A 13,934-nucleotide genomic window follows, 5' to 3' on the forward strand; every position below is an offset into this window, starting at 1 on the left:
AAGAAGTACAACAATGTCACGAATTTTCCTTATTAGGGAAACAGCGTACATGTGTGTGGATCATATGATCAACACATTCAATATGGCTACAAGGGTCCTTGTTTTACTGTTTGCAGAAGTATTTGTTATTGTAGCTGTAGCCAAATCGGAAAATATCGATCTGTATTCCGAAATTTTACAGATTCACAAAACGGTGAAAACCCAAGGAATTGTAATAAAAGAACAAGGAATTGTAATGAAAGCGCAAGGAATTGAAATTTCTCATTTAAAAGCCACGGTTAAGAATCAGCAAACAGAAATTGAAAGACTCAATGCTATTATAACAAATCGGCAAACAGTAAACACAGAAATGAATGTTGGAGCTATCCAAACTGATCATAACAGCATGTTATATGACAACGGAAGTACGCCTGAACTACATGACCAAAATTTGCCACTAGGGGGCGAAGGACATCCTGATGAGATTGAGGAGGATAAACCAAGAGGTAAATCTAATATATGTAGTCACAGTTCTTGGATGGTGTAAACTTCCCACTTACACAATACACCATTACATAATCAAATTCACCGTACAACATAATACCATACACCCTGTGCCATTACACCATACACGTTACACATTTGCACCATACACGTTACACATAACACCATCACGCAATTTAATTTCAAAGAAAGCATGCGACTACAAAATTGTTTATTTATTTTAAAGAAAGAATTTTGATCACAATACTGTAAATGAATGTAATCAATTAAAAATCAGTTCTTTGTATATTTTGTATAGTTTAAAATGACGTGCACCATCCATTCACACCATTCCCGATCGCACGTTACACCATTTCACCATTCCCTTTACCCTCATACGCCATAGCATTATATACCTTCTACAATGGCACCATATGCCTTACTCCATTACAGCATACACGTTAATTTCGGGAAGTTTACATGACGGGTGCCACATGTGGAGCAGGATCTGCTTACCCTTCCGGAGCACCTGAGATCACCCCTAGTTTTTGGTGGGGTTCGTGTTGTTTATTATTTAGTTTTCTATGTTGTGTTATGTGTACTATTGTTTGTATGTTTGTCCTTTTCATTTTTAGCCATGGCGTTTGTCAATTCTTGTCGATTTATGAGTTTGACTGTCTCTATTGTATCTTTCGTCACCCTTTTACACCATCCATGGACTGTCATGTAGTCAACACATAATCCTCATAGAGCAGAGATTTCTTGTTAGTAATTGAACAATATTAAATTTATATAAACATCGAAACAGCGTTGTGTCTAATATTCTAATTTTTTGTCATTTATTTATATTGTTTTTGCGCGATATCAATTCATAATGTTAACCCCAATTGAATTACAATGAAAACGTCAACTAAAAATCTAAGTGACAGCGCTACTAACATGACTAAGAATCAATACTCTGGGGAAGAATGCATATATATCGAAATTAACATTCTGTTTGCGAGTTATTGGGTGCAACACGGGGATAATAGATTTAACATTTTAAATACTGAAGATTTATTTTCTATATCTAAAATATATTTGAAAAAAGGAAAATCACAAACTGTTGTTTGCTCTATGGTCAGGTGGTTGTCGCTTTGACATATTCACCATTTCCTTTCTCCATTTTATGAATTCCGAGGAAAATTCAAAACTAATGGTTGTTGACCCCACTGTTCCTTTGACTGTGATATATTTTACATAGGGGTAAATCCAAGTTCAACTTGCTTGCCTGGCCACTAAATTTCATCTTTCGGTGCTTAATGTAAGTGGATATCATTTATACAATTTAAAAAATAATATGCCCCGTCGAATAGCTGGACGCAATTTTTTATTCGAACCATGCTGAGTCCACATTAAATGCTATACCTGAGAAGGAATTAAATTAACTGATTGTCAAAAAGCTTCAATGTTACTGTACTTTCGAACATTTTGGCTGTAGCTGTACATTTTCTTGCATAAACGTACTCAATAAACCTCCATTAGGTTTAACAGGAAATAAGATGAACATTCGTGAAAATGTTTTAAAATTTCCCTGAATAGCTAAAAGATTAAGTCATTTTTATTATATCACGTGGTTTGTATTCTTGATTTAATATAAATAATCGATAACTTCCTTTTGAATTTTCCAAATTTACGAATAGTAGTCTATTTTAATGTTATCTTCTCTTACATTTATAAAATTTGATCATTTACGTTCAAATCTAATTAATGATATACAACTATAACAAAAACGAATTGATATTAGGACGTTTCTTTTTCTCTCATTGCAACAATATCTAGAAAGACAATAAAAATAAAAACCAAGGAGTTAACAAAGACTAAAAAAATCATAGGACATTTACATCAACAGTTATAAATAATAAGAAACAACACGAACTCCGCTAAAAACCGGAAGTGAAATAAAGTGCTCCGGAAGGGTAAGCATTGCCTGCACGTATACGGCACCCGTCGTGTTATTTATTTGTTCAGTTCGGTAAAGATAGAAGGTTATTATGGCTGAGGAAGAATATCAGATATCATTCCTGACACATTTTTGTCATAATTGCCAATCAGCTCATGATGGCGACCGTAAAATTTTTTGAGTGATGATCACAATTTGATTGATTCATAGCCCTGTCTTAGCAACTTCAACTAGAAAATGAGTAACATCAAACTTTTGTTATTTTCTCTAAAATAAATAGAATAAATTTCATTACAACGTTTTCTTGGACGTTGATAGCATCCTTTAAAGAGTTTTAAACATTTAAATAATTCTATTTGGAAGGGATATACTTTTTAGAAGTTTTCCTACTGGATAATAAAATTCCTAATTTTGGGATGTGGCATCCACATTTATAGACCATAATAGATTAACAGTTATCCATTTATTATAACTTGCAGCCCCTTTTAATGCGTCCGTTAATGTATATTCAAGTTTGTCGAGACTTTTTTTCCGTTAATCGTGCTTTTCTTTCATATATTGGTAATTATCACATATTTTAGTTTTATTTTCAGTTAGTCGACTTCTAACAACAGATGTACCTGTACAACCTTCCGCCGTTGCATTTTATGCCCAGCTTACTTCAAGGGAGGCAAATGTTGGAAAACATCATCCAATAGTATTTGATCACGTGACCTTGAATGTTGGTTATGGATATAACAAACATACGGGAGCTTTTACTGCCCCTGTAAGCGGGATATATGTTTTCACCTTCACTCTCTTTCCGAATCGAGGTAGCTACATGGCAGTGAATATTTTCAAGAACAGTGAAGTAATTTCCCAGAGTTATACAGAGATGAGAACTGACACGTTAAGTGGAACAACCCCAGTAGCTGTCATTGATATGAACATTGGAGATACTGCATTCGTTAGAACCAGTTCCATTCACCAACCACATGGAGATGTATTTAGTGACATTAACGTAAAAAGTTCATTTGCTGGATGGAAAGTTGCAGATTTGTGATTTTTTAAAAGTAATCAGAAATGCAGAATGTACAATATTTATTAAAAACTGAGCAAAATAACGTTCGTTTTTCTTTTACAACTCTGTTGTGTGAATTATTGTCCTGATCCCTGTTAAAATAGATTGATATTACATGGCTATCGTATATTGTGTCCGCCACATTCTTTATGTGGCTGACGAAAATTAGGAGCCTGTACATTGTGTATTTCAGTGGTTGTTGTTTTTGGTTCATGTCCGTCATATTTTTTTTCGTAAATTGTATTGTTATATACATATTGTACTTGTTAAGCATTTTAAACTATTTTGATATGAGCGTCACTGATGAGTCTTATGTAGACGAAACGCGCGTCTGGCGTACTAAATTATAATCCTGGTAACTATGGTGCTGGTGGACGTTTCGTCCCCGAGGGTATCCCCAGCCCAGTAGTAAGCACTTCGGTGTTAACATGAATATCAATTATGTGGTCATTTTTATAAATTTATTGTTTACAAAACTTTGAATTTTTCGAAAAACTAAGGATTTTCTTGTCCAAGGAATAGATTACCTTGACCGTATTTGGAACAACTTTTTGGAATTTTGGATCCTCAGTACTCATCAACTTTGTCCTTGTTTGGCTTTATAACTATTTTGATATGAGCGTCACTGATGAGTCTTATGTAGACGAAACGCGCGTCTGGCGTACTAAATTATAATCCTGGTACTTTTGATAACTATTTACACCACTGGGCCGTGGTGTAGTGGTTAGTGCATCGGAATACTAATACAAAGGTCCTGGTTCGATTCCCGTTCGGGATGAAAATTTCAGGGACTGCATTTTCGGCTCTCCCTTGACACCATTTGCGAGTATGGTCTTGGGAAACGATGATAGTCCGTCGGAAGGGGACGATAAATGACTGACCCGTGTTAAGAGAGAGAGCCATATTTCTTGCACGTTAAAGACACCCTTGTATATTTCGAAAAAGAGCAAAGAGCAGGCTAATGCCGCTTCAAGGCAGCACTCGCACCCGCAAAGTGGAAAGGGATTAATATAAGTTGCAAAACTTGTATTCCAATCCACTATAAACAAATATGTTTAAACTAAACCACTGGGTCGATGCCACTGCTGGTGTACGTTTCGTCCCCGATGGTATTACCAGCCCAGTAGTCTGCATTTCGGTGTTCATTTGGTCATTTTTATAAATTTCCTGTTTACAAAACTTTGTTTTGTTGAAAAACTAAGGATTTTCTTGTCCAAGGAATAGAATACCTTGGCCGTATTTGGAAAAACTTTTTGAAATGTTGGATCCTCAGTGCTCATCAACTTTGTACTTGTTTGGCTTTATAACTATTTTGATATGAGCGTCACTGATGAGTCTTATGTAGACGAAACGCGCGTCTGGCGTACTAAATTATAATCCTGGTACTTTTGATGACTAATTAGACTGTTACTTTTCTGAATTGAATTGTTTTGTATTTTTTGTATCCCAGCATCTTATATCTAACTATATGGTATTGGTTTTACTCATTGTTAAAGGTTGTAAGGTTGGCTATACTGGCTTACATCCCCTTCATTTGAACTTTGATATGTAGTTGTCTCATTGGCTATCATACCGCATTTTTCTTCTATATAGACATATTCTGGATTTACCTTCATCAGGAACGCTCAAAACCAAACATTTGAAACCCGAAGATGTATAAGTACCGAAACCGTTGAAGTGCTATATGTCAAAAATATCTATAGTCGCCGTCAGCTGAAATTCGTAGCGCTTATCGGTAAAAATTATTTTAACTATCAACCACGTTCACTCGTGAAATAGTTTTTTCACATTCCATTCATAAATCGCCAAAAAAACACTACTGACCTACCTCTTAAGTGATTGCACTGTGATAATCCTGACCTTCACATTTTCCAAGACGATTTTGAATGGTGTAATCAGCCATTGTTTTTACCGAAAGTGTTTCCGTGGAGTTCAAGTTGAGAAAATTTGCATAAAGCGCGAGAAACTTTATCCCATCAATGACAAGAATATTACAAGAAACTCCGAAAGTGGCGTATGTCATATGTAAACAAAGGATCCTCATAGAAACGAAGATGGCGGAATTACAATGGAAAACATTCTGGAAAATGTGAAGGATTATTACTGTGCGATCACTTAAAAGGTAGGTAAGTAGTGGTTTTTCTTTTGACGATTTATGAATGAAATGTGTAAAACTATATCTCGAGTGAACGCAATTGATAGTTTAGATTATTTTTACCGATAACAGCTACGAATTTTAGCTGACGGCGACTATAAAATAAATAGCCAAATTCATCTAAAGCCAACTTTGCCTGAGGGAGTTCAAACCTTAGTTTCTTAATAATTTATAAGTTTATAAACGGACAATTTTAGTAAAGTTTTTTTAAATCATGTCAGTACTGAAGTACTGACTTTGGGCTGATGATACCCTCGGGGACTGATAGTCCACCAGCAGAGGTATCGACCCACGGATGTAAAATATTGAAAACAACACGTTATCAATTTCTTGCGTCCGAAGCGCTTTTCTGGATTTACCCTCATCAGGAACGCTCAAAGCAAAACATTTGAAATCCGAAGATGTATACGTACCGAAAGCGTTGCAGAGCTATGTGTCAAAAATACCTAAAATAAAAAGGAAAATTCATCTAAAGCCAACTCGCTTGAGGGAGTTGAAACCTTAGTTTCTTATTAGTTTCTTAATTTATAAATAGACAATTTTAGTAAAGTTGGTTAAATCATGTCAGACATTATCCAAATTAGAACTTATTTATTGAGAGGTCGACAAGAAAGAATGACCCTTTTGCTCAGTTCAACATAACAAGACAGGCGGCTGATGTCAACAGCGTAACAAAGTGAAGTTGCACCATAGACGACATTACAAGTATGGAAATTAAGTAAGGAATACTACAAGAAGAAATTAGAATCGTATACAACATTCCATGTTATAATCAGAACTTAATGCAGAAATTAAAGATCTATCTTTCGATAGATGTGACTCGATCAAAGACTTTGATAACTAAGAACAGGCTTAACATATTGAGAAAGACCGAAACGAAAGTAAAACATCTGGAAAACATAAAATCTCAAGCTGAAGCTACACTTGACCCTTTTAACTATCAATCCGAGCCAGAACTGGAATTATTTTTTACCATTTTTGAAATTGCAATTGTTACCACATTTAACAATTGTTTGAATTACAGGCAACAGTTCCTAGATCCTTAACGTGTCTTCTTCGATTTGTGCTATTACAATACCGGGTCTAAAGACTTTTTTTAAATTTTTTTCTTATTGCCAAAAATTAGACGACTTTTTTAGATATTGTCTCATATACATTTTTTCTTTCTTTGAATTTGATGAAAATCCCCAGTCTATTAATAGATATACAGGAAAACCCCACCTTAGTGCGTATTAACAGATCATTATTGTATTATATGTCTCTGAGATTACATACTAGTAGACATGTTACGAAAAGGTATATTCTCGACGCTGAGGTTGACAAATTAGACTTTAAATGTGGGGACGATGTCAAAACATTGGTTATCGATTTAAACAGATGTGCTTCTTGGTTAATTTAAATCACATTATCTAGAACATCAAGCGTAACATCGAATATGACAATTGCTTTTTGCTATCAATGCTGGCGATTATTAGACATGAAATGTTTACGAAATGTTTACGCGTGCAGGATTTAGTGGGGGTAACGAGGGGCGATCGAAATGGACAAATTTTAACCGCTAAGATGAAAAAATATTTTGGGAAATCTAACTCTAATTCTGGTTCAATTAAAAGTATGGCAGGGTTAAACATGTTTGTGAGCGGTCAATGTTGCAGTTCAAAATTATGGCCAACTACAAATTAAAATAAATTAATTTTCTTATTTCATAAGATCGACACGAGGCTTATAAACAACCAACATACAACCGATAGACAAAGCGCTGAAGTAAACAAAAAAGTATTCGCATATACTGCATGCTAGTTCAAAGACAATTAAAACTAAAATTAAACACATGTTTACTCAAACTAAGGGGTTACCATTTGATTTTTATTTGGGTTTAGGGGAGGGAGAGGGGGGGGGGGGGGGTAAATGACAAATGTTGTTCTGCATCTGTTTGTTTTTTTAGTAATCTCTCACTGTCCGGCCTTTTAATTTATTTCTCTCTTTGCTCCATCCATTTTAATTAGCTTATTCTGACTTTTTTTTTACATAAACTGTCATCCTGCCCATTTTGTTGGGCTAAGTTGACTGATTTTTTTTACATAAACTGTCATCCTGCCTTTTTTTGGGCTAAGTTGATCAAATTTCATCATAGCAACCCCCCCTTTTCCAACACACACACACACACACACACACCCCTCTCGGAAAAAAACCGGCTGGTACCTCCGTAAATTATCAATAGGTACAGGTACACATGGTTTTAGAGAAATCCTTAGCATTGGTATCTCAAATAGAGAAAAGACTGGCAGCATTTTTTTCTAAAACTATAACATGTATGATGCAACATGTTTTTGTTGAATCGTATAAAAATTGTGTTTAGGTGTTATAAAATAAATCACGTTAGATAAACAAATAGGGTGCAATAAACTTGACCAAAATACATATGGTCACTTCTTTGTTTGTTTTTCATAACAAAGTATATAAAAATGACCCTTACAAATATATCCCGAGAAAGTATAATAAAGATTATAAAAGTTAAGATTATTTGCAAGGTCTGTTAAGGGCTTGCATGCCCATAGAGATGACACATTTGTCATGCATACAGTTTTTCCTAAAAATTTAACACAAGTATGTACCTCGTGTCTCCGCTGCTCTGCACATCTATCACATTTACCTGCCCACCCTTTCCTTCCATCTTTTTTAGCATTAAAGTTTCTTAAAATTTGAAATATTAAAGAGTTTATGATTATCTATTTCATATATTTCTTATGGTTCAAATGCTATTGAATATTCTTTCCATACGGAATATTTCTAATAAATTGTCTCCAAAGAATCAATATCCACTGTATTATTTTGTGTTTTGACGTAGTCCCCACACTTAATGTGTAAATTGTCAGCCTCAGCGTCGTGAATATGCCTTTTCGTAACTTGTCTATTTATTCACCTACGACTACAGACGATTAAGTGGTGTGATGACAAGATTATTAAATAAATATTGAAAGCGTGTTCAAACTTGTCCATTATTGAACGTCATAACATGTTGATAACGGTCAATAAATCCGCCATATTGAAAAATCGCGTCGGTCTTTTGAAATCATTAAATCGGTATATTATTGTCACTAATAAGTATTATATATCTTAATATTTATGGGATGAATTTATCTTGAATTTATGATATAATTGCTACATTTTGTAAATCATTGAAAGCGTGCGCTGACTTGTCTTTGTCATACTATATAATATCTTATCATGTTTAGACTTGTCAATAATCGGATTAAAATTAGTCGCCATGTTGAAAATAAAATAAACATTGTCGCGTTATGCAGTCTTTCGAAAGAAGTAATACATAATATTAGATGAATTAAATAATGTTATTCTTTCAAAGATTAGATTTATCAAGTATTTAATGTTAATGTGTTCGATGATACATACTGTAAAAAAGTGTTATAATACAATTGTCTTTTGTTTAATATCCAACTATTATCCCTCCGTTAATCATATAATATATAGTATAAATTGAAAACTTATTTTATTATTTCCTCGATCATATTCACTTTTAAACTGAAATCTTTTTACTTTTACATGCCAAACCGATAAACAAGACATTTCAACACTTTCTGTTGACCCCAATAACCTGGTATGATTAAGTACATGGGTGAATGACCATGCAGGCTACCGTTGTGGTCAAAAATATCATTTTCTTGTATTAAGGTTTTGATCATATTTTAAGGTCTGCAAACACACTAATCTTGTATCCAAAGTTTTTCTAGCAACTAAAATAAGAACTCCTGGACACAAAAACAAACTTTATTCTATTTTAAACAATCTAGGATTGTCAAACCAAGGTGGGAAAACTTTTCTATTAAACAATATCTACCAAGTATTAAACAACGAGTTATTGATCAGTGCACACAGGATCAATCATAAAAAATTCACGATTCATCACAACTAGAATTTTACCAACAATTTCATAATTCAAATCAACGTAGTTATTATGTTGATGTTTTAAGTAGTAAGTAAGAAAGGTCATCTCTGTGTAAAATAAAATAAAATTTTTGCTATTGATAAAATGCCATATTAAGGTTTACCCACCGATGAACGAGTTTGTAATGTATCAGGTGACGAAGAAGATGAAAATCACTTTTTACTGAAATTTCCAACTACAGAATTAACTTTAAAAATATCATATTAAATATACTTCCTACATGTTGTATTGAAAATCAGCTAGATACAAATGTATTAATAGTTGCATTAATAGTAATTCTTTAAAAGTCCTGAAAGTGACTATTTCTTATGTATATAAATGTCTGGTATATATAGACTCACTATGCCACAACATCAACACTGATGATATATATCAAGATATGACGAAGGACAAACACTTGTTTGATACGTCAGAATATAGCCACGAACATCAGCTATATAGCACCTTTAACAAAAAGGTGTTAAGAAAATTAGTCACCCATATCCGCTAAGCAATGATGCATATCCAACGCCGCCACCACCGCCATCACCATATCCTCCTCCTCCTCCTCCTCCTCCTCCTCCTACTCCTTCTCCTCCCCCTCCACCACAACCATCAGAGGACGAAGGACAACCTGATGAAATTGAAAAGGAAACACCAAGAGGAAAATCTAGTATATATGTAGTCACTTCGAGAGCATTTTAAATCTTGAAAAAGAAAAACCTCGTAAAGTAGAGATGTTTTGTTAAGTTAAAAAAAACATAGTTGTGTCTAATATTCTAATATGATACGTGTAAATGTTTCGTCATTTATTCCTATCGTTTAGGCAAAAAATCATGATATTCATTCATAGTTTTAAACCCATAACATTAAGATAAAAATGTCAACTAAAACTAATTGAAAGCCTAAGAATAAATATTCCTGGGAATTTATGAATGAAAACTAAAAATTTACCCTGCAGATTATTGGGTGCAACATGGAGAAACTTTTATGAAGCTCGTAAGAAACATTTATAATATTCTTTTTAACATTGTCCTCAATCAGAACCGATCCCCTTACGCATGAAATAATGAAAATTGGCAGTTTTTAGATTTATTAAGACGTCTATCAACTTCGGACAGCACACGCCGCCAAAAACGATATCCAATCCCGTTGACATAAAACAAACTAAATTTGAACTTGTACGACTGTTAAACGACCCATCTCAGAATTTGATTGTCATTATAAGTATTCATCAGAGCATAGCATTCTCCGATTTTCAATATTTTGATCAGTTGATTGAGAAAATAGCGATTTAGAAATGTTGATACTTTTCGAAGTGGTGACAATTACTCCACTCAAGCATAACCAGAAAATCCTCTCACGGTTTACATTGCAGAACCGAATGTTCTGCGTGTGTAGATAACCAACCTTGCCATAACAGACAGATTAATAGTCAGTAAGATCAGGTGAATATGTTCTGGTTCGTGTCGTTCAGTTGAATAGCATCCGGCAACAGACAGGTCGTTAAACAATATGTATAATATTTTTGCTTGCAATGGCAATCCCTCTATCGTCTGGCGTATTACATTATAAGCTTGGTGCCTTTGATGGCTATTTCAAGCGTTCGTTAATGTATATTCAATGTGACAGGGTGTCGGCATTGATTTTATGCGTGAGTCGTGTTCACTTTCTTGCGTATATTTGTAATAAGTAAATTATTTTTCATTTATTTTCAGTAAGCCGACTTCTAAAAATAGTTGTACCTGTACAAACCTCCGCCGTTGAATTTTATGCCCAGCTTACTACAGTTGAAACATATGTTGGAAAGCATCATTCAATAGTATTTGATCACGTGCCATTAAATGTTGGAAACGGTTATAACAAACATTCAGGAACATTTACAGCTCCTAAGAACGGAATATACGTTTTCACTTTCACTCTTTTTTCTAGTCGAGGCGGCGCCATGTCAGTGAATATTTTCAAAAACAGTGAAGTTATAGCCAAGATTTATACTCTTCAACTGCATGGGGATGTATATAGCGATGGTAACGTGAGAAGTTCCTTTGCTGGATGGAAAATAGCAGACTTTTAACTTGTATGTAACAGTAGCTACAACAGAATAGAGCTTATTTGTTTTTCTTTCTAAATTGAAAATATGAAGACTTTTCAAGCAATATTTTGTCTCCAAGGGCCACAACTTCCGCAAAAATTTAAGTGAGCCTGGAATGGAAAATAAACCTAATCTATACAATAGTATTAATTATCAATCAGATCGGACAGGACAAAATTCTAAAGTTTTCTTTAGCGTTATGACTTGGTAATAAGAGGTACTTTGGGCAGGGATGGGGTCGATTACTTTAAAATGTAATCGATTAAATTACAATTACTTTGCTAATAAAAATGTAATCGATTACATTTCAATTACACCCTATTTCATATGTAATCGATTACATTAGATTACTTTTCGTTAAAGTAATCATGATTACTTAAGATTACTTATGATTACATTGTTATTGCAATATCAAAGTTTTTTTAATATTTTTTATCCTCACAAAAAAGCTAATTTTGGTGATTTTTTTAAAAGCATTAATTTATTCATCTTATTTAAAAGAATTTATAGATAAGTACAGTGTAACATGTGAAATATGATAAAATAGCTATAGACAAGTGTCCTTTCTCTGTGTTAAAGATATAACTTTTTTTCTACAAATTTTAACCAACTGCCTAATTAACATAAAACCTGAACAAATAAGGAAAAATCAATTAAGTATAGTTCTATTGTCTGTTGGGACATAATTGACACATCCATTAATGTTTTTACAGGTGTTAATCACTACTTCCATTTTTTTAACAAACAATAGGTGAGCTTGGGTATTAATTGTTTTTGTCTTAATAACAATATCGATAAAGTTAAAAGTGGTTGATTGTCATTATTTGTTTGAAAATTTTTAATACTTGATCTAATTAATGATTAATAGAATTATTAATAGGTGGAAACACTAAACAGCTTTGTAACTTAGGAAAGTATATACATTTCTCTTTAAATTTAGAAACAGTTTATTGTAATAAAGATATTTTGTATAAATGAAACTTCTGACATCACCTATTGTTTACTATATATGCATATTGTGTGTAATCTTATGCCATATGTATACACTGTACATTTACTTGTTTATACTGATAAGCCGTAAGTTAATAAAGAATGAAAATTAGAAAGCACATATTATTAAGAATTTATGGAAAACAAAATTTATTCAATTTGTCAATAAATGAAATCTGGTTTAAACTTCCATTTTGAATTAAGAGGGCTCATATATTGATGTCGAACATCGAAGTCAAATTGGAACTAAATGTTTCATCAAGGAAAAAAATGTTTTCAAGGCATATTCTTTTATCATAAGAGCTCATTTTCCTAACGAAATATTGGAGAGCCATTTTCCTTTAGTAAACTGATAATGCCCGCGTCACACTGTCCCGATTTTTACAGCGATGACAACACGATTATGGAAATTTTTCTAAATCGGGACTGATTGTATCCAGATCGGGCTATTCGTAGTGCCATCTTTAACCACCGTAGAACCATCGGCCACTTTTTCTAGCCTTCGGGGACAACTTCGGGAAGGGTTCTAAATTTTTAAACATGTTAAAAAATCCCCGAAGGTGCGTCCGATGTTGAGGGTTCGTATTGAGTTCGTATCACCATCCTCACCATCGTAATGTCACCGGGAATGTATCTTTGAACATCGTATTGCATTCGTGTTTCCATCGTTTCCATCGGGTAGTTTTGACATTACGATGTCTACACGAATGAATCATGAAGCTATCCGAAGGTCTTACGATGGCAACACGACTTCGTGAAGACCTCGTAATCCCGTCGTGTTGCCATCGAATAAAAGTACGAAGGCGACAAGATGGAACTACGACGGCAATAAACCCAGCTAAATGTAAGTTAATTTTTGCGCTAAAATACATTGAAGTGCCATGCGCGATATGCACTGGTAAGTCTAATATGACAGTCGAGAAAGACGTTCATAAAACATGGAGCTCATATCATATGATTCTATGAGAACAAGAAAGGCGACAGCGTTATTTCTATTAATTCAAATTCAAGAAGAGCAGCTATTACAGGCTCAGGATTTACTATTACAAGTAAAATATTATTTTTTGTCAATTTTTCATATCAAGTAACATAATGAAAATCATGTAAAAGTGAAAACACATGCGCCCAAAGTGCTTACACCAACACTGCAGGTACACGTATATAGGGAAACTTTTTCTTCATTATTCTGATTTTTTATGTATCATCTGAGTTGTTGTCACACGAATGTTTACTCTATAACCATTTTGTTTTCTATATGTCATATTTTGCCGCATTTGATGCTTTCCCAAC

At 33.8% G+C, this 13,934-nt stretch overlaps 1 protein-coding gene across 1 annotated transcript; it reads left to right on the forward strand.

Moving 5' to 3' along the window:
* Window positions 1–13: 13 nt before the first annotated feature.
* Window positions 14–11,636, forward strand: LOC139526601 (uncharacterized). Its single transcript, XM_071321761.1, has 4 exons — window positions 14–485; window positions 2,998–3,442; window positions 10,075–10,235; window positions 11,281–11,636. The coding sequence occupies exons 1-4, from the start codon at window positions 14–16 to the stop codon at window positions 11,634–11,636; spliced, it is 1,434 nt and encodes a 477-aa protein (XP_071177862.1).
* The last annotated feature ends 2,298 nt before the right edge of the window (window positions 11,637–13,934 follow it).

Source organism: Mytilus edulis, chromosome 6 (genome assembly GCF_963676685.1).
Source record: "Mytilus edulis chromosome 6, xbMytEdul2.2, whole genome shotgun sequence".
Classification (NCBI taxonomy): domain Eukaryota; kingdom Metazoa; phylum Mollusca; class Bivalvia; order Mytilida; family Mytilidae; genus Mytilus; species Mytilus edulis.